At 26.5% G+C, this 20,070-nt stretch overlaps 1 protein-coding gene across 2 annotated transcripts; it reads right to left on the minus strand.

Moving 5' to 3' along the window:
- Positions 1–439: 439 nt before the first annotated feature.
- On the minus strand, positions 440–18,409 carry LOC100199307 (DNA damage-regulated autophagy modulator protein 1). Of its 2 annotated transcripts, none has more exons than XM_065813678.1 (3): positions 17,987–18,098; positions 13,491–13,886; positions 440–904 (listed from the first exon to the last, which is right to left on the minus strand). In XM_065813678.1, the coding sequence occupies exons 2-3, from the start codon at positions 13,881–13,883 to the stop codon at positions 476–478; spliced, it is 822 nt and encodes a 273-aa protein (XP_065669750.1). In that variant the 5' UTR covers positions 13,884–13,886; positions 17,987–18,098; the 3' UTR covers positions 440–475. The 2 variants fall into 2 exon arrangements, with proteins under 2 accessions (XP_065669750.1, XP_065669749.1); XM_065813677.1 differs by lacking the exon at positions 17,987–18,098 and adding an exon at positions 18,286–18,409 and having other exon boundaries at positions 441–904.
- Positions 18,410–20,070: the final 1,661 nt, after the last annotated feature.

A 20,070-nucleotide genomic window follows, 5' to 3' on the forward strand; every position in this document is an offset into this window, starting at 1 on the left:
AAATATGTTTGATAATACAATATTCATGTATTCGATTTTATGATTCTATGGTAAAGTAACCGATGTAAATTAAATAAATTATCCACACATGATATGATGTCGTAGCAAGATATGTTACATATAAAACTTAATTTGAAAAAAAAAGCTACTCTACCATGTTTATATGAGAGGTGTCAATAAAATTCTTAAATAAAACTATACCATGTTTATATGAGAGGTGTCAAAAAAAATTCTTAAATAAAACTATACCATGTTTATATGGGAGGTGTCAAAAAAATTCTTAAATAAAACTATACCATGTTTATATGAGAGGTGTCAAAAAAATTCTTAAATAAAAGCAATAAATAAACTTAATTTTCTAAAATAAAACTATTTTGAAATTTATAAATTTCACTCATAAAATACAAAACTTATAGATTAAAAGTAAAAAAAACTACCAATGGAATAGTATATGATACAGTAATTATTTTTAAAGTTAAACAAACTGTGGAATACTTTGATAGCCAAGCTCATTTCTTTTTATAGTAAATCCTATTTTAACTTCATTGAATTCTCTACTGAAACTTATAAAATAAATTAATAAACACACAGCGCAAAACCATTCTGATAAGGAACTTATAATGTGCATTTTATAACCTGGATCAGTGGACTTCCAAATAGTTAACAAATGCTTCGGTGCATTACTTGTGACATTACTTGAAAAGTACAAAGAAACACCAAAAAGTATAAATAATATAGCGCTTGCAATACAGAGAATCAATCTAGCATAATAAAGACATTTTGAATTAAATCCACATTCTAGCGTACAAGCGGTGAGATATGTCTGAAAACAACAATAAACCACACCACCTCCAAATACAAATGCAGCACCTACATCATGAACTTCAGAAGATTCTCCTTGATCCTTTAAAGAAAAAATTCATGATATCACATTAATAACTTAAATGCTTTCAAAGTAATAAATTGTAATCTTATGTGAAATTCATAAACATTAAAAATATGTTTATTAAATTGGATTTTCTTCCACTGTTACATTCTGATACAAATTAGATAGTGGTTTCAAACGTAATAATCGCTTATATTTAAAAAATCTTTATTCATGTTTGACTTTCCCGCAATAAAACCAAAGAAATACTTATTTTCAAAAATAACTATTCATTTTCGACTGTGTGTGTATATATATATATTTTCATCTTTATCTAAAAATTTAGATTTAGATTATATATAGACACCAGGAAGAAATCATTAAAGCATAAAACTAATGAAAATAACGGCAAACAGTGCACCATTAACTAAGATTTGAACAGGCAGTATGAAAAAAAAAATTTTTCTTTCAATATTGTTTTAATGACATTTCTTGTAGTGCTTGATAATTTATTTAATATATAAAACATAAAATACAGGTAAGTACTAATTTTTATTTTATTTATGTAATATTTCGGTCTGATTAGATCAGCCCGCAGTGCCGACGACACCGAAAGAAGGGTGGAGGGTGGTAACACGTAAGCTTATACACACCCGGCTTGCTATTTGGTGATAATTTGGATTTGTTATTACACAAAATTGTTTTTAAAATTGGCGGTGTTGAAAATATAACTTTAGCGCCGCTTTTTTTTAAAGGACCTTTTTTTTTTTTAAAAAAAAAAACTCCAGATAGATCTTATTGTTTATATTTATACAATATATAAAAAAATATATATACAAATGAATATATCAATAAAAATAAGGAATAAAGAATACGGAAATTCAAAGAAGACCATGATGTCTTGTCACAGAGAACCGTATGGATTTGAAACTTTTAATATCAAACTTTTTTTATTTGGGTGTTTATGATGATTTAGGTGCTTGTAGTAATCTGATGATTAAGTTAAGTTTATTGGTTTTCTTGTTTAGTTGTAAGAAGTTTATTTCTTTGACTATATATTCATGCCCATAGTTTATTAGACGATTTTTCTTCTTTACTTTTTATTTATTTATTCCGTATTACGGAATTTTCATTTTTCGGTCATAATATCATCGGTTTTTTTTTTTTTGTTGACACTTTTTCTTCTTGCATATTACACACTTATGTATACAGTCGTTCTATTTTGTGGGTAAACATATATAAACATATTTTGTGGGTGAACAGATATAGAGGACTTTTTTTTAGAAATTGATGATTGTGCCTCTCCACTTTGAAGCCCGTGTCGTCGGTTATGAACAGTCGTCAGACGTAAAATAAAATACAATACGATGGCTCCGCGCAAAATCGGACTATCTGCTATCTCCGCCCATAACAAAATTGATCTATCTGCAATCTCCGCGTAAAACAAAACTCATTCTCCGGGCGTTCAAAGTTTTTATTGCATGAAGTTTTGCGCCTTGACATATTGTGATTTCACTACAAATGGCAGATCTGATGATAAAAGTTGTTAATAAGAAAACAGTAATTGCATTATTTTCCATCTAATCCTGAGATATAAATCTGTTTGAGTTTTAACACAAAGTTTAACGTGCCACATTTGATTTTGTTTAGAAGGATTAAGAAAACGTTTTACAATTTTACGAGGCTTATTCGAGACATTGTTTGGTGTTTTTCAAGTTTGACTATTTTCAACAGAAAAAAAACAAGTAGTGTTACTGTGTTATCTATATTTTTTATGGTATACTATAAAGTATATAGCAGTCAGTCATGTTTTGGTTAAATGTGTAAATAACAAGTTGGTTTGTTTAGCTTCAAAAATTAATTAATTCAAGTGTATTATTGCTATCATCAAACAAAATATGGTAGATCTTAAAAATATGTTAGGACTACAAAGTTATAGATGTTTTAGATAAGTTGTGTTAGTATGTTAAATTATAATTTCTTAAGTTACCTAATAGTTACCTAAATGTGACTATAATTTAAATTCAAGTAAATAATATTGTCTATTAAAAATGTGATGATTTATTATATTGGATATACTGTAAAAGTAATAAAAGCCTGATATTCAGATCAATGTACAAGTTAAGGATATGTTTATTTAAAACAGCAGTTTTTTGTTATTTTGTAATTATTCTTTTATAGAAAAAATACAGCTATTTTTGATAGTATCATAGTTATTACTATCATAGTAAAAAAAACAACCCTTTTTGTATATCATTTCATCCCAAAGGCTTGGGTATGTAAAAATTATCAAATATTATTAGACGAAAATTTTTTGATCATCACTACAGTTGAGGTGACATCTAATTAAACCAAATTTATAATGGTTTAGAGCTCAAATCCAACTGAACCTTAGGTTCAGTTTGATTTTGATTCTAATTATTGATAAACCAAATTTAAGAAAAGTTGGTAACAATAATGTTTAATATTCATGCATGAGTTTTTAACTAGTTTGTGTTTAGTTAAAGAGCATCTCCAAAAAAGAATGGTTTTAAGTAGACAACAAAGAAAACTCCACATGGTTTGATTGCTTATTGAACAAAAATAACAATAATTTCGTTAGTTACGATCTAGGTTACTATATATATATATATATATATATATATATATATATATATATATATATATATATATATATATATATATATATATATATATATATACATATATATATATATATATATATATATATATATATATATATATATATATATATATATATATATATATATATTGATATTTGAGGCTGTTTTGTATTATAATAATAAAACAAAACTCATAGTCGTAAAAGAGTGCTCAATATTAAAAAGATACTTCAAATAGAGCGATATACATATATATTAACGAAGAAAAAACAACTTTTTCTATGGTACTTTAAGTTTCATGCCTATACGGCAATCATCAGCCATTGAATACAAATTCAAAAACAAAAAAAACCTAGCTGATATTTTGTTTTTTCTTAGCGACGTTAAGATCCCACTACACAGTATTTTGTAATTTTAGCGGTTTTTTTTGTTTTTGAATTTGTATTCAATGGCTGATGATTGCCGTATAGGCATGAAACTTAAAGTACCATAGAAAAAGTTGTTATTTCTTCGTTAATATATATGTATGTATATATATATATATATATATATATATATATATATATATATATATATATATATATTATATATATATACGATCTAGGTTACTATATACAATACGCTAACTTTATATATATATTTATTTAAATATATATATATATATATATACATACATACATAAATATGTATATATATGTATATATATATATATATATATATATATATATATATATATATATATGTATATATATATATGTATATATATATATGTATATATATATATATGTATATATATATATATATATATATATATATATATATATATATATATATATATATATATATATATATATATATATATATATATATATATATATATATATATATATATATATATATATATATATATATATGTACATACATATCTTTTGTATAACGCTATAAAAAAATTTATATTTATACTCAAGTTTTCCAAGTGAATTAAACAAAATGAAATAATTACATACAATTTTTTTTTGAGGCCAGCTCATAACTAACAATATTATCATTGTTAATCTAATTTGGTTCCATAAGCAAACACACCATTGTAAATTTTCCTTATTGTCCATATATAAACTTTTGTTTTTGTAGATGATACTTTGGTAAACACATACTGGTTTCAAACACATGCATAAGTAGTTATCTGGTTTAAAATCAGTTTCTCCGCATTTGGTTTAGTTAGGTTAGAGCTTTAGTTGGTTTAAAGTAAACTACAACCAGATGTCACCTTAACTATTATCTTGATCAAAAAAAAAAAATCCTAATAATAGGCCTAATAATAAAAATTTTTCTCTAGGCCTAATAATAAAAATTTTAATAAAAATTATTATATTTTTATAATACGCTTCTTAACAAACTTTTTATATATATGAAACCACTTCTTTTGAGACCCAAGTTAATATACTTTTGGAGATAAATAATTTTTGGTGATTTGTGGAAACCACCATATTGTCAGGTGCCTTGGGCTGTGACATTTTTTAGAAGTATATATATATATATATATATATATATATATATATATATATATATATATATATATATATATATATATATATATATATATATATATATATATATGTATATATATATATATATATATATATATATATATATATATATATATATATATATATGTAAATTATGTTAGTGTATTTTACAAATAGAGTGCTCAATGTTCTTAAAGATCAGAGCAATAATAAATTAGTAAAAAACAGTTAGATAAGTGATTTTTACTAATTTATATATATATATATATATATATATATATATATATATATATATATATATATATATATATATATAGAGAGAGAGAGAGAGAGAGAGAGAGAGAGAGAGAGAGAGAGAGAAATAGATGTATATATATATATATTTGAGGAAATTAATGGAAATTAATACAATCTATTTTTAATATAATTTTAATCTATTTATTATGTGAGTAAATTTAAAATTTTTATATAATTTTAATGTTGTAAAAACAATTTTTCGTGCCTTAGCAAATTTCTTTGAACACATCAAAGTATTAGTTTTTAATATAGGTATCATATAATAATACTTATGGATAGAGGTGTGACTAGGCTGCCCCACACCCAAATTAGGGAGTTCTAACGAATTTAAAGACCCACTTGCAAATTTAAGGGTCGTTTTACAATGTTAAGGGCTTTTTTAACATTTAAAATTTTTAGGCCTTTTAGGGGGAGGGGGAGGCTCTTAACCTCTATACGCGGCAGTACCCTTGTAAAAAATCTTGTGTTCAAATAAATTTGACGGAAATTAAGGAGAGTGAGTAGAAACAGTCAACCAAGGTATTAAATGCATCCGGTTTTCATAAGTTTAATGTCATATAACCTTATTAAAATAACGTATTTTGATTGCAGTATGGCTCAAATAGTAAATGATGATGGTTCATCGGACAGAGAACATTTTTAACAGTTGAACTCCAAAATAACTTTGATCTACCTAATATTTTTGACAAATCAAGTAATGCATTAAATATTAGAAATGATCTTAATAACGCATTAAAAAAAAGTATAAAAAAAAGCACTTTTGTGAATGTAAACAAAAGGCTGCGCGAGCAAGGTAAAGAATATACCGGTACTAAACTAGTTGATGGGGTTCGAAAAAAAATTCAAAAAAAATCCAAAAAATTTGGTCCAAGATGTGAAAGTACTATGTGTTTTCAAAAAAATCTGCGGTTTTGTGACATTAATGACGAAACAAGACAACATATTTTAACCGAGTTCTGTCTACTTGATAAAAATCTGAAAATTGAAATGGTTAAATTGTTAATTTTTATTAGCGATACTAAAAGAAGAACAGTATTTAACCCATACGATAAATACACAAGAAATAATGAGTATGCATACCACCTTAAAGTTAAAAATACTATACAGCCTGTATGCAAGCAATTTTTTTTAAACACTCTGGCATTGTCTCATAGCACAGTAAGACGTTTTTGTCTAACAGAATTCCCAAAAGCAAATCCTTACGTATTATCTAAACCAGATTTATTTACAGATTCGTTAGAAAAATTGGAGTCTCATTACTGTCGAAAAGACACCAAAAGACTCTATCTTGTTGATAACTGGACGTCTAAGGCTGAAACATTCAGGTACAATATGCTTAGATTAAAAGTTTATAGCTGTGGGGCCAATATATTCTTTTATACAAAGTTTAATTAAGTTTAGCGTCTTATTTGAACTTTCAATTCTAAGTTCCGTAATCTGAACTGTGGACCATGATATAAAAAGTTGTAATTAACACTTTAGACCTTTCAACTGATATTCTAGAACTTAAGCTGGTAATAAATAAGTTTTATTCCAGTTTTTAAAATACTTCATATAATTTAGTCGTTCTCAAACTTTTTAAAAGTACGTATGCGATTGTCAAATCGTTGTTCTTTATATCTCTTAAATTTTTTTTTTTAATATACTAAATGCTTTTTTTGTTTTCAATGCTTTGAAAAAATTTTGCGTTGAGGAAAAGAGTTTGATTATTGATAATACGTATGTTCAAACTGAGTGGGGAGGGGGAGGGGGTTGCGTATGTCAGTGTGTTATAGTATAGGTGCAAGAATATTTTTAACTTTTGATACATTACTTCCTACATTTACTGCAATACAATACATTTTTAATAATGCGATTGACAAAAGATTTTGACGTTTGCTTAGAAAGAATTCATACTTAAGATACTTGAAATTCGAGAACGGGGCTCAAAATGTTGTACCACGTTTTTTAAATTAAAAAAAAAGTGCGGCCGTGGCGCAGTGGTTAGAGCGCTTGCTTTATAAGCAAGAGATCCAGGTTCAAAACGAGCCTCGGACATATTTTCGCGTCACGGTAAGGAAGGAGGCGTGAACTTTCTGGTTAAATGCACATCCGCGGTGCTCTGTGACAAGACCGTTAGGTCTTCTTGGGGCACCTAAATAACAGTATTAAAAAAAAAAAAAAAAAAAATTCTCAACGCGTAACTATAAAAATCATTATTACAACATTGAGTAATAACATAATGAGTAATCAGAGACGTATTAATTATTAATAATTATATCAATACCAATTATGCACTAGCCCCTAACAATTCAAAAAAAAAGAAAAAAGATTGAGCCTTAAAATATGGATTTTCAACGGGAATAAAATGGACAGCACAAACATTTAAACCAACGCGCAATAATGTTCAAATATATATATATATATATATATATATATATATATATATATATATATATATATATATATATATATATATATATATGTATATATATATATATATATATATATATATATATATATATATATATATATATATATATATATATATATATATATATTGCAGATTCTAAAAGACTAAAGCAGCAGAAAAACGCTCGGTTCCCGTGGGCCACACAGTTTTTTAAGAGTTGCTTGACAAGAAAAACGTATTTATACACAAACCTAAAAAAGATCAGTGAGACGTTGAAACTCGTGAAAGAAAGAAACACACACCTGACTATGTTCTTCCATCTAGTTATACAGATCACTGGTATTTAAAAACGCAAGCTCAAAATAGTAAAGATTTCGATAAAAAAAACGTTGCCCTTAATGAACTAGTTTTAACATTGCCAGCAAACTCTTTTATGCCCAGTTTTATCTGCTGGTGCTTTGTACTTTAAAAAGAAGATCAAAATTCATAATCAAACTATCTATAACCTCCACACAAAAGAGGCAACCAATTATTTATGCGATGAAACCGAGGGGGGTGGGGGGGGGGCTGGAAAGTGATGTGTTTGCTTCGATATTATTTTATCACTTATTAGAATATAAAGAAAAAAAATCAAAACTTAAATAAAGTGACAACATATTCTGACGGCTGTACCTACAAAAACCGTTGTACTGTAATAGCAAATTCACTTCTTTTGTTTTCTTTTCAAAATAATTTAATAATTGAACAGAAATATTTGGAAAAAGGACATACACATATGGAAGGAGACAGTGTACACGCTAATATTGAAAGAAGTCTAAGAGGAAGAGCAATACACGAGCCTCGTGACTATACTACTTTAATTGAAAATGCAAAAATTTCTATTCCAAAGTATAAAGTAAAATTTCTCAAATACGATTTTTTTAAAAGTTTTTCAAATATTAAATATTACACAGAAATCAGACCAGGTAGTAAAAAGGGTGATGCAACAGTTACAAACATAAGATGTCTGAAATACACTCCGGAGCCAAAAATATTTTATAAATTAAGTTACTCTTCCACTGAAGATTACAAATTTCTTCCGCAAAATCTTAACATTAACATGTCAATTGAACTTATTGACACTTGTCAATCCAGAAATCCGATAGGAGAATCAAAATATAAAGACTTGATGAATCTTAAAACATTTGTGAGAAAAACTGCTTGGGAATTCTACGCCGATTTGCCTTATAACCCCAAAATAACAACTTAAATGATTTCCCGCATAATATACTTTTGATGTTATGTTATATTTAAAAATTATATTTATGGCAATATTTACAGTGCTGGAATTTTTTTTAAATAACAGATTTAAAAAAAGTAGAAAAAATAAAGTCTAAAATGGGGTTTTTGAAAATTGATTTGTAAGGAATCAACCCTTAAATCATTCTAGATATAAAAAAAAATTTCGATGGGTGACCAATATCTAATGGGTGTAAAAATACCTAAAGCCAATATCAAATCCGACACTGTTAATTAGCACATTAAATTAATTTAGCATTATTTATATTGTTTATTCAGTTTTTACTATTTTTGTCACTTTGTGTAGAAATTGTGTTTTTAGTAACGCTTAGGATTATTTTCAAAATCCAGGGGTCATTCCCATCCTACTAGGAAATTCTTTTTCTTTTACTAATATACTATAATATTGTATATTAATTTATTTTAAAGTAAACAGAATTTTATCTTTGTTAGTGTAAAATTATTTTTCATTTACAAGTTGTTTATATAATGTAATAATATATATATATATATATATTATATATATATATATATATATATATATATATATATATATATATATATATATATATATATATATATATAATATACTGTTTCTATAATATTAAAACTTTTTTTTTAAAAACTTTAAGTTTGTATGCTGAAAGAAAATGTTTATATTTGAAAGTAGATAAGGTTTATGACTGAAAAAAAATCATATATTTACATTTATGGAATTAATTTATAAAAATATTTTATTTACTACAAGAGAAAAACATTTGTGCATTTAAACATAGCTAGGCTCCTTAGTCCTTAATGATCTGAGGGAAAAAGTTTAGATATGAAACCTGTATTTAAATGTGGTTAAAGATGTAAATATAAATAAATATTTCAATAATACTACTATAACAAAATAAAAAAATGATATAATCAAAAACTGTCTAACTCGCACAAATAAGAAATGTAAAATTGAGAAAAAAACTTTATTAAAATAAATATCAAACAAATATAAACTAAAGACAAGTTTGTATCACTTATTATTAGTTTACTATAACTATTATTGATTTTAAAACTTGAAACAAGTTTTCTACATATATCGACAGTTTTCTGATAGCCAAACATTAGTATTACTTGCAAAGTAAGTTGTACTCTTAATCTGTATTTCTATGTAAATCTACAAGTTTAACACATTCAACGTTTAGTCACATTTTCCTGTCCTGCCCTGTTTTTCCAAAACTGAAAATCCTATTTATACCATCTATTAAATACTTTTCGCAAAGTATTTCTGTTTCTATATTTTTATCACAAAATTAGTTATTTACTACTAAAATAATGAAGAGCTTGACTTTATGTTGGATTATGTAAGTACTGCGAGCATAATTTTTGCATTTGATATGTTAAATTTGCTGTAACACAAAATATATCACTTTTGAATTGCAATCTTTCTTTAGACAATATCAGCAACTTTTAATAAGTATAGAGACTGCAGTGGGTCATGCCAAACATTGGTCTGTAGTTTTTCTTAAATTGAAACAAATTACATGACATAAATTTTTAATAAATACTGAACCAAACTAATAATAACAAGTAAAATGAAAGATGATAAAAAAATAACAATTCTAATAATTAATGGTTGTTATATTAATTGCAAAAATGTAGAATGTTTGTACTATGTTTACTAAACCTGTTATACTTTGCTTAAATACTAATATATTCATACAAACATACATTTATATATATATATATATATATATATATATATATATATATATATATATATATATATATATATATATATATATATATATATATATATATATATATATATATATATATATATATACATACATACATATACATACAGGGTGCCTGCCAATATTTTAAGGTGAATTTCACTGACTTTTCCCTGATCTTCTACCTGTTTTCTCTGATTTAATTTAAAATTACCCAAACTCAACTTCACAAAAACTGACCTAAATTCATTTAGAAAAATGCTCTTAAACTGCAAAAATATAAATAATAATACAACTAACATTAAATATATCAAGAAAAGTTCATAAAAATCTGCCAAATAAACTTTTATATCACGTGTACCATACAACTTATTTAAGTTATGTAAACTTGATGAAGAGCCATCTTTCCTGATTTTTTTAAAATTTAACCTAATTTCCCTGATAACCCCCTGATTTTTTTGCAGATACCTGAATTCCCTGACTTTTCCCTGCTTTGGCAGACATCCTGTATATATATATATATATATATATATATATATATATATATATATATATATATATATATATATATATATATATATATATATAAAGCATTTTCAGGTCACCAAAATATTAATGCAGTATTGTAATACAAGATTCTATAGCATTTTTGAAGACTTTTCTAGAATCTTTTTTAGATATTTGTATAATCATTAAGAATATTCTAGGATTGATTTCTCTGGAATTTCCAGTAGTAGTGAACCTCCTGAGGATGTTTATTACTACGCTTCATATGCAGATCTTGCATATAAAGACCACTTAGCAACGATGCAACATAACATAACAAGAATTTTATTTGATCTAAAGTTACTAGTCACAACAACAAGACTAAATAAAGTTGATAAAGTATATATTATGAATTTGTCAATTAGTATGTAACATAACAAACATGTTTTGGTTACATATGCTATGTTGTTATTAACAACAACATAAGTATTTTTAACATATTTATCTTAATTAAAACTACTTGATTACTCACAAACTTAATCAAGTTATGATCAAGGTTTTATTTTTAAATAATCGCTATTAATAAATGTTTAAATAATCGCTATTATTTAAACATTTCTAGAATTTTATAAAAAACTTCAAATATTAAAAAAAAACACCATCTAAAATTTATGCACCCGAAAAACGCAGATAGTCCAAAAATGCATCTAGCAAAAATGCAGATAGTCCAATTTTGTTTTACGCGGAGATCGCAGATAAGCCAATTTTGTTTTACGCGGAGATTGCAGATAGATCAATTTTGTTATGGGCGGAGATAGCAGATAGTCCGATTTTGCGCGGAGCCATCGAATAATAATCTAACAAAAAACGTTCTTAAAAAACCGTTAAGAAGCATTATAAAAATAAAGTGACGTAACATAAGAACTATTTTTAAATTTCAATGATTTTTTTTTAAAAAGAGGTCTCCAGCTATTTGACGCAATTTTAACACCGTTGTCCTTGTTAAAAAGCGGTGGAAAGTGCCTTATCTCGTAACTTGTTTGGACATAATTAATCTCAAGTGACTCACTTATTTTCCTTTCATGGTAGTTAGAATTAAATGTGATTGTTTTGGGGTGCATACAATGTATTCTGTGGTAGTATTCTGTGGCTCCAGAAGCATGCCAATTGCTTTTCATGCTACTTACCTGATGCTCAATACTTCTTTGTAAAATTTTCTTTTTTGTTTCTCCAATATAAACGCCACTGCATAAACACGTAAGCTTATATACACCCGGCTTGCTATTTGGTAATAATTTGGATTTGCTATTACACAAAATTGTTGAAACTATATTTCATCTTGACGGTATTTTGGGAAACAAATTTTTGAGCTCTTGATATAAAACCTTTAAAGACTTTAGAAGTTATTGCAGGATTAATGCTTGAATTCTGTTTTATTTGTATATTCGTAATTGCGGATTTCGATGGATTTTGAAATCATAGTGGAAATTATTTGTATTTATTACTTTTTTTGTTGATTAAATGATTTTGTTATTTATTACGTCTTTTTGTGGGATTATTATTGTATTTTATTTTACGTCTGAAGATGGTCTGAGCTAATCAGACATAAATAAATTTAAAATTTATTTAAGTAATATTTAATAACATAAATTAAAAACATAAAATACAGCTAAGTACTTAGCTGTATTTTATGTTTTTTTAATATATTTTTCAATAATCTTGTTCTTTTTCATCATTTTTTTAAAAAGTTAAATTTACACATGAAAACAGTCAAAAGAAAAAACCTTAACCTTACAACAACTACATCAACTGAAAGTTTATACTGCATTCTTGACTGATTTCAGTTTTAAATTTTAAACCTAATTGAAATTTTAAATTTGGGCAGATATATGAAGCAGAATAGATATAAAAATTAATTTTTTTTTAAAAAGTGTCAAGAGATAATTTTAAAGTATTTTAAAAAAATTTAATAAAGGTACTTGCAATGTATTTCATATTTTCTAGAAATTAACTTTTAAATAACTTAACTTATTTAACAATAGCCTTAAACAGTTCAATTCAGTATAGTATTATAAACCCAAACATTGTTTTGTTTAAGATATGTTTAAATACTTTGACTTATCAGTGCAGCAAATAAATGTTAAACCCAAATAATTGTATTCCAATACAGGCATGCACCCGTGTTTTAAATGTATATAAAACAATTTCTTTATATTGAAAAGACACTATGATGTATGGCCTCTGAACCACATCTTACCAATTTTAAAAACAGAAAAAAATTTTTCTAATAAAAAAAATAAAAAAATATACCTGAAAATTTGCAACTACAACTACCCCAAAACAAGCAACAACTCCAAAAAAGAGAGCTATTTTGTTTATAATTAAAACTCTAGAAACAATCAATTCATTAGTTTTTAAAATATGGTTAAACTGAATAAAGCGTATAACAGCAACAATGAATCCAAGAAAACTGCAAATGCTTAAAAGTAAACCAAATACATTGCTTTCAGGTTTCTTACCTCCAGTGTCACTGATTTTGGGAAAGAAAGGATTTATATGTCTATCAATTACTGCAATTGTGTATGCAATGATAAAAGTTAACATAACACAGACTCCAAATAGAACAGGAAAAATTCCAAGACCATATTTGGATAAACATGAACAGTTGCAATGTTTAATTTCTTTGTGTGTTGTTCTTTCCATTAACTATAAAAAGAAGAGTTAAAAGAGGTATTAAAAAAAAATACTGCGAACTAGGTTGCTAACTAGGTTTTATTTTATAGTAAACATTATTATAAAATAAAAATTTAACCAAAACAACAAAAACAAACTCATTTAAAATTCTCTAACGTCTTCTTTCGGCTTGTTAATAAATCTTAAAAATTGCATCAGTGTTTTTTATAGTATAAAAAAGTTAAAGAACATCAAAAGTTATTTTATTAAACTAAGTTAGTTTTTACGATGACATGATATTTTTAAATTAACTAAATGCTAAAATAATACTTTATGCTAGAAAGGCCTAAATACAGTAATTTAAAGGTAAATTTAATTTTGTAATTATTATTTACAAAAAATTGTTGACATTTTTGATAACACATATCAGATGGCTCAACGCACCATAGAAAGATAGGCAATTAATTGCTGACCTTAAACTATTTTTGGTTGGCATAAGATAGGCACAAAATTTTCAACACCAAGGTTTCACTATAACAACATAGAAAAGAGATCAGCAAAAAATCGCTGACCTCACATACTTTTAGGTTGGCAGTTAGCAAAATGTGGACCCTACTTCTGAGGGCTGGTTTCCTAATATCAAAAATACTTAAATAATATAAATATTTATTTTGTTATTTACAATGAGAGAAATTAGCAAAAAATATATTTTACTTGGTAGAAAAACGTATCAGTCTTTTATCTATTGTCTTTGGGAAATGGGTGCTGTCTCTCCCCCTTCAAGAATTTAATTTTGAGATAAAATTTGCAATTAATTTATCGTTTGAAAACGTATGATTATTTACCCAAGACATTTGTGCTATTTCAAATTAAAGAATTAATAAAAATAATTTAGCATGTAAATAATTATTCAAAGTTTGATTCATAATTTCGACAATATATATGATGATATAAATGTTGCTATGATATACCTTGGTATAAGATATATAAATATATATACCCAGAAAAAAAAGGTTAGAATTTCTATAAACTTTTGAACTATATGACCTATAGAAATTCTAAAAAAGTTCTATAGAATTTCTATAGAATCTCTGTTAATTTCAATAGAATTTCATATAGAACTTTTTTTTCTACATATATTAATATTGCAAAAAAGTTTTATAACAAGTTTTATAGAAATTAATAGACATTCTATAGAAGTTCTATCGAATTTCTTTAGGCCATATGTTTCAAAATTTCATAGAAATTCTATAGAACTTTTTTTCCTGGGTGTGTGTATATATATATATATATATATATATATATATATATATATATATATATATATATATATATATATATATATATATATATATATATATAGATAGATATTATATTTATATATATATATATAAATATAATATCTTATTTGGCGTATATTTTTGAAATCAATTTTGTATGCGAAAAATAATTTAATTTGAATGTTCAAAATAAGTTAAATTTTGACTGTATAGTGCGACAATAAAAACACCTGAAAAATAAGAACCACTACATATAATTTGATAAAAATAAATGCAAATATAGCATATGACCCACCAAACTCTCACCAAATGTAGCATAGGGCCCACCAAACTCTGGATAAAATTTCAGCCAATAATAATTTAAGCAAAATTGCTCAAATTTTTATTTACATAAAGCTGAGCAATTTATTCTAAAAAGGCTAAGTAAAACCAATTGCTTATTTTTATTCATCCAGTCTTATATATCTTATATAAAATCTTCGGTAAATAATAAAATATCATTCGACAATCGAACCAAACATCATTAATGTTTGCAAATTTGATTGGTATGCGCAATTACTTATAAGCTTTACGAATTACGCCGCTTCTAACTCTTTCCTAGTTTATATTTATAAACTATTAATATATATACTGCTTCTCAGCCTACTGGCTAAAATCAAGTACAGTATCTGTTTTTATTTCAGCTCTGGACTGCCTCTTAGTTGGTTACGGTGTTGTTATAAACCAGATACAGCATAAGATTGAAACCATGACAGTCTATAAAGGTTCTTGACATAGATGCTTATTCATTGTTTCCCTCTATGTCCAGAAATCTCAAAGCGATCCATCCACTCCGGATGTTAAATGGAGATTATTAAGTTTGTGCTTCTGATAAACATTCAATGTTTATAAAAATAAACATAAAATGCAATAAACATTAAATGCAATAACAATGTGATAAACATTAAATGCAAAGTTGAGCCAACATAAGATACAAGGCTGTGCCAACTAAAATATACAACGTTGAATCAACGTAAAATATTACACTTTGCTAACTAAAAATACAACATTGTGCAAACGTTGGATTTTTGTTGTTGGCGATGCCGCATTTTTAACCAAAAATGATTTAAAACAATGTTGGCGACCGATTTTGTGCTAACATTGCTCTCAACATTGTTCTAATGTTTTACCAACATATGTGTGCTAGCTGGGAGTAGTTAGAAGTAAATGTTTTACATTTTAAATATGTTTCTTTTGTTTGATTTTTTCTTTGTTTGTTCGTGAAACCTCATCTACTAACATATTAACATTGTAATAAGCGTTTTTTATGACCAGAATCTAGATTCTACATATGCAGAGCTTTCTAATACTGCCAGTCAAATTATTATAAGACTAATGACTAGTTTACAAGAATTGTCTAGGTTATGAGATAAACTCGGACTTAAGGCACCACTAAATATTATTTAAATGACCTAAACAACTTCAGCTATTATTAAAGGACCGTAAAGTTTCAGGGCCAAGACCAAGTTTCAAGGCCAAGGACTAACAACTCTACCATGTGTCTTATTAGCAAGAAAAACATACATTATAGATATATGTTTCTTATGGTATACATGTTTCTCATGGATAGTATAAATTTGTGCCCTATGGTACTGTATGAACACATGAGAACCTCGAGCTTTCATCCAAGACTAATATCCCACAAAGGGATCCACTTTGCGTGTAAATATCTTTTTGTTAAAATGTCACTTTGTGTCATTCCAAAAGGACTTTTCTCAGGGTATATCATCAGGGTGATTGCCACAGATGCAGGGTGGATTTAGCAGTTTTTGGTCTTTGAGTTAACTTTCAGACATGGAGCAAACTCCAAACATTTGTATGTTTATATTAATGTCAAATAAGAATACTTTACATAATGATCGGAGCCTGGGACAAAAAAAACCCCAAATTTTTTCCCCCTTCCTCCTCTGGCCCCATACATAAGAGCAATAAAAAAATTTTTGAACTATTTTTAATTAGACATATATTCATCTATAAATTTTGAGTTTTATTGTATAATATTTCGGCATTCAAAAAATATGAACATATAAAGTTTGAACCTTTCTCAATTTGAAGGGGTTACAAACTTTATATGGTCATAGTTTTTGAACGCTGAAAGATTATACTATGAAATTTAAAATTTGTCAATGAATGTAGGTCTAGTTGGGAAGAGTACAGAAAATAATTCATTAACTTGATGCTCTTACGTTTAGGATAGAAGGGAGGAGGGGGGGGGAGGGCAAAAATATTTGGGTTTTTTTGTTCCCAGACTCTAATCATTGTAATTTTTTGCATCCTTATTTGTTATTAGTATAAATATACAAGAGTTTGGAGTTTGCTTTATGTCTTAGCTATCTCAAAGATCAAAAAATGCCCTGCACAGACCTCTGCATTGACACGGAGACCACATGACACAAAGTGGAGTTGAGTACAACTTGCATACAATTGTAAATAGTTATTTGACATGTGTGACTGTAAGTACAGTGATTTGTTGCAGTATAATTAGGGTTGGTTATTGTTGCGCACTGTTTTAATTTCTTATAGCTGTGCATATGATGTATATAGTAATTGTAAAGTATGTGTGTATGCATACTGTAATAGCATATATCATGTAGTAGCATGTAGTATGAATAATTATTACAAAAATAGTCAAAAGTCATTCAAATTGGTGTAAAGTAAAGTGAGCATGGGTTCTAGTATTCATATAAATATATACATATATACATATATACATACATATATATATATATATATATATATATATATATATATATATATATATATATATATATATATATATATATATATATATATAAACAGTAATAATAAACATACCTACAATAATTAATTAGAATGACAACTTTACAGCAACAATATATTGTAATAAAACTTGTTAGTAAGTGGCTTGTGTTATTAGCATGATTGATATACATTGTTATAAGACGCAATAATTATTTAAAAAATATTAGTTGTAACACCTTTAGTGTGTAACTGGGCCCAAGGGTTGAATTAAGCGACCGCGAACTGCAATATCTGGAAAAATATCTCGTCTTGTACTTTTTTTTCATAGAGCGAATTAACTTGAACTTGTTAGCAAAAAAATTATAAAAAACGAAACAAAACAATAAACTTACGACTACAAAAGTAATAACACTCTCGTCACTAACTGCAATATAAAAATAATAACACTATAATAGTATTATTACTTTAATAAAGCACTTATGGATTGTTCACGCAACGCTAAATTTACGTAAAAAAGATAAAAGATGAAGTCGGAGATCTTCAGCCGATTTACGCGTTAAACTAATCTCGCTACTTTGATTTTTAACATGCGTTAAGACTCTGCGAGGAAAAACTTCAAAACTTTTTTGTTAGGAATATTAGTGAAATAAGGGATCGTCCATAAAGTACGTACGCTCGGAGGGTAAGAGGGGGTTTGCAGATGGCGTAAATGAGATGGGAGGGCAGTGGGTTGATTATTTATGAAAGAAGACTCAAAATTAAAAAAAATATCATAAAATGTTAGATAAATAGGTTAAAAGCGTAGGTACTTTTAGGGAGGTGGAGGGTACTCAAAAAATATTAAAAAAACCCTTGTCAACTCCCCCCTCGTCCGCAATTTGCAATCCTCAAAAAGTATTGCAAAATGCAGGGGAGGAGGGGGGGGGTTGACGAAAAAAAAGCGTACGTACTTTATGGACGACCCCTAACCTTAACTAGCTGTCCAGACCCGTAATATACGGGTAAATCTATTTCACACCGACCTTTTCTATACTTATTCTTTACTTCAATATTTTTTAGGAAGCAGCAGAAAAAAAATAACTATAAACATAAAGAAAAACTATACTTATTGTTTACTTTTTAAAGCCATAAAAGCTATGAAAAAAAATTCAAAAAAACATGAGGAAATATGTGAAATAACTGACTAACCATGACTGGTATATTACCATTTTATTAATTTCGCTTTATTTCAATAAATTTTAAAAAATAGAAAATTCTTAAATTTTAAAACATAAAAGTCTTCGCTTTTTGTTAACGATTTATGTTCAATAACTTATAACTTGTATAAAAAACAGAACAAAAAAAAATAAACAAACGGGAAAGAACATTTTTTTTTTTTAATGAGATTCTAAGAACTTTTTTTAGACTATCCGCAGCTTATTAGGACTCTAATCCCGTTTTTTTTTGAAGAAAAGCAAAGTTTGAATGTAAATTTTTTTTTCTATAAGAATGTTGTCTCTTTAATGCGTGTTAAACGCGCAGGCCCAGTGGGCACAGTACGTTTTTAAAACGTTCTTTGGACGTTTTTATTAGGTTTAAACCTTATAAAAACGTCTAAAAAACGTTTTGAAAACGTACCGTGCCCACTGGGGGCTTAGCTATCTAAAAAATCTACTAAACCAGATGAGCAGTATATATATCAGTATATATACATCTGCTATTATTTTCACATCCAGGAAATATATATATATTTTTTTCTTTTTTTCTTTAATATTTTGCCGTTTAAAAATATTACAATAACCAATTATATTTTACAATTTTTACATTAGTAACGACAGGACTTCTAGAAGATCATGTGGATCTTGTCATGAAGCCCTTTACAATATATGGTTAATTTTTGATAAAAATACAATGTCTTAAGTGAAATAATAATAATAATACAACTTTATGCAAAAACATGTAAAAACCAAGATAAAATTTTAAAAAGCCAAGATTAAAAAATAAATATACAAAATAGAACAACAACGAACAAATAAACAAACAAAACAAAAAAACAATTTAAAAATAAATCAAAATTTTTTCAATTAAAAATATAATTCTTTTAAGTTTTTGTTTGAATGAAGCAAAAGTCAGTTGGGTAGAAAAATCAAAATTTGGTAAGACTATTTTGTTCCAGAGATAAGGACCTCGATAAGAAA

Source organism: Hydra vulgaris, chromosome 12, assembly GCF_038396675.1.
Source record: "Hydra vulgaris chromosome 12, alternate assembly HydraT2T_AEP".
Classification (NCBI taxonomy): Eukaryota; Metazoa; Cnidaria; class Hydrozoa; order Anthoathecata; family Hydridae; genus Hydra; species Hydra vulgaris.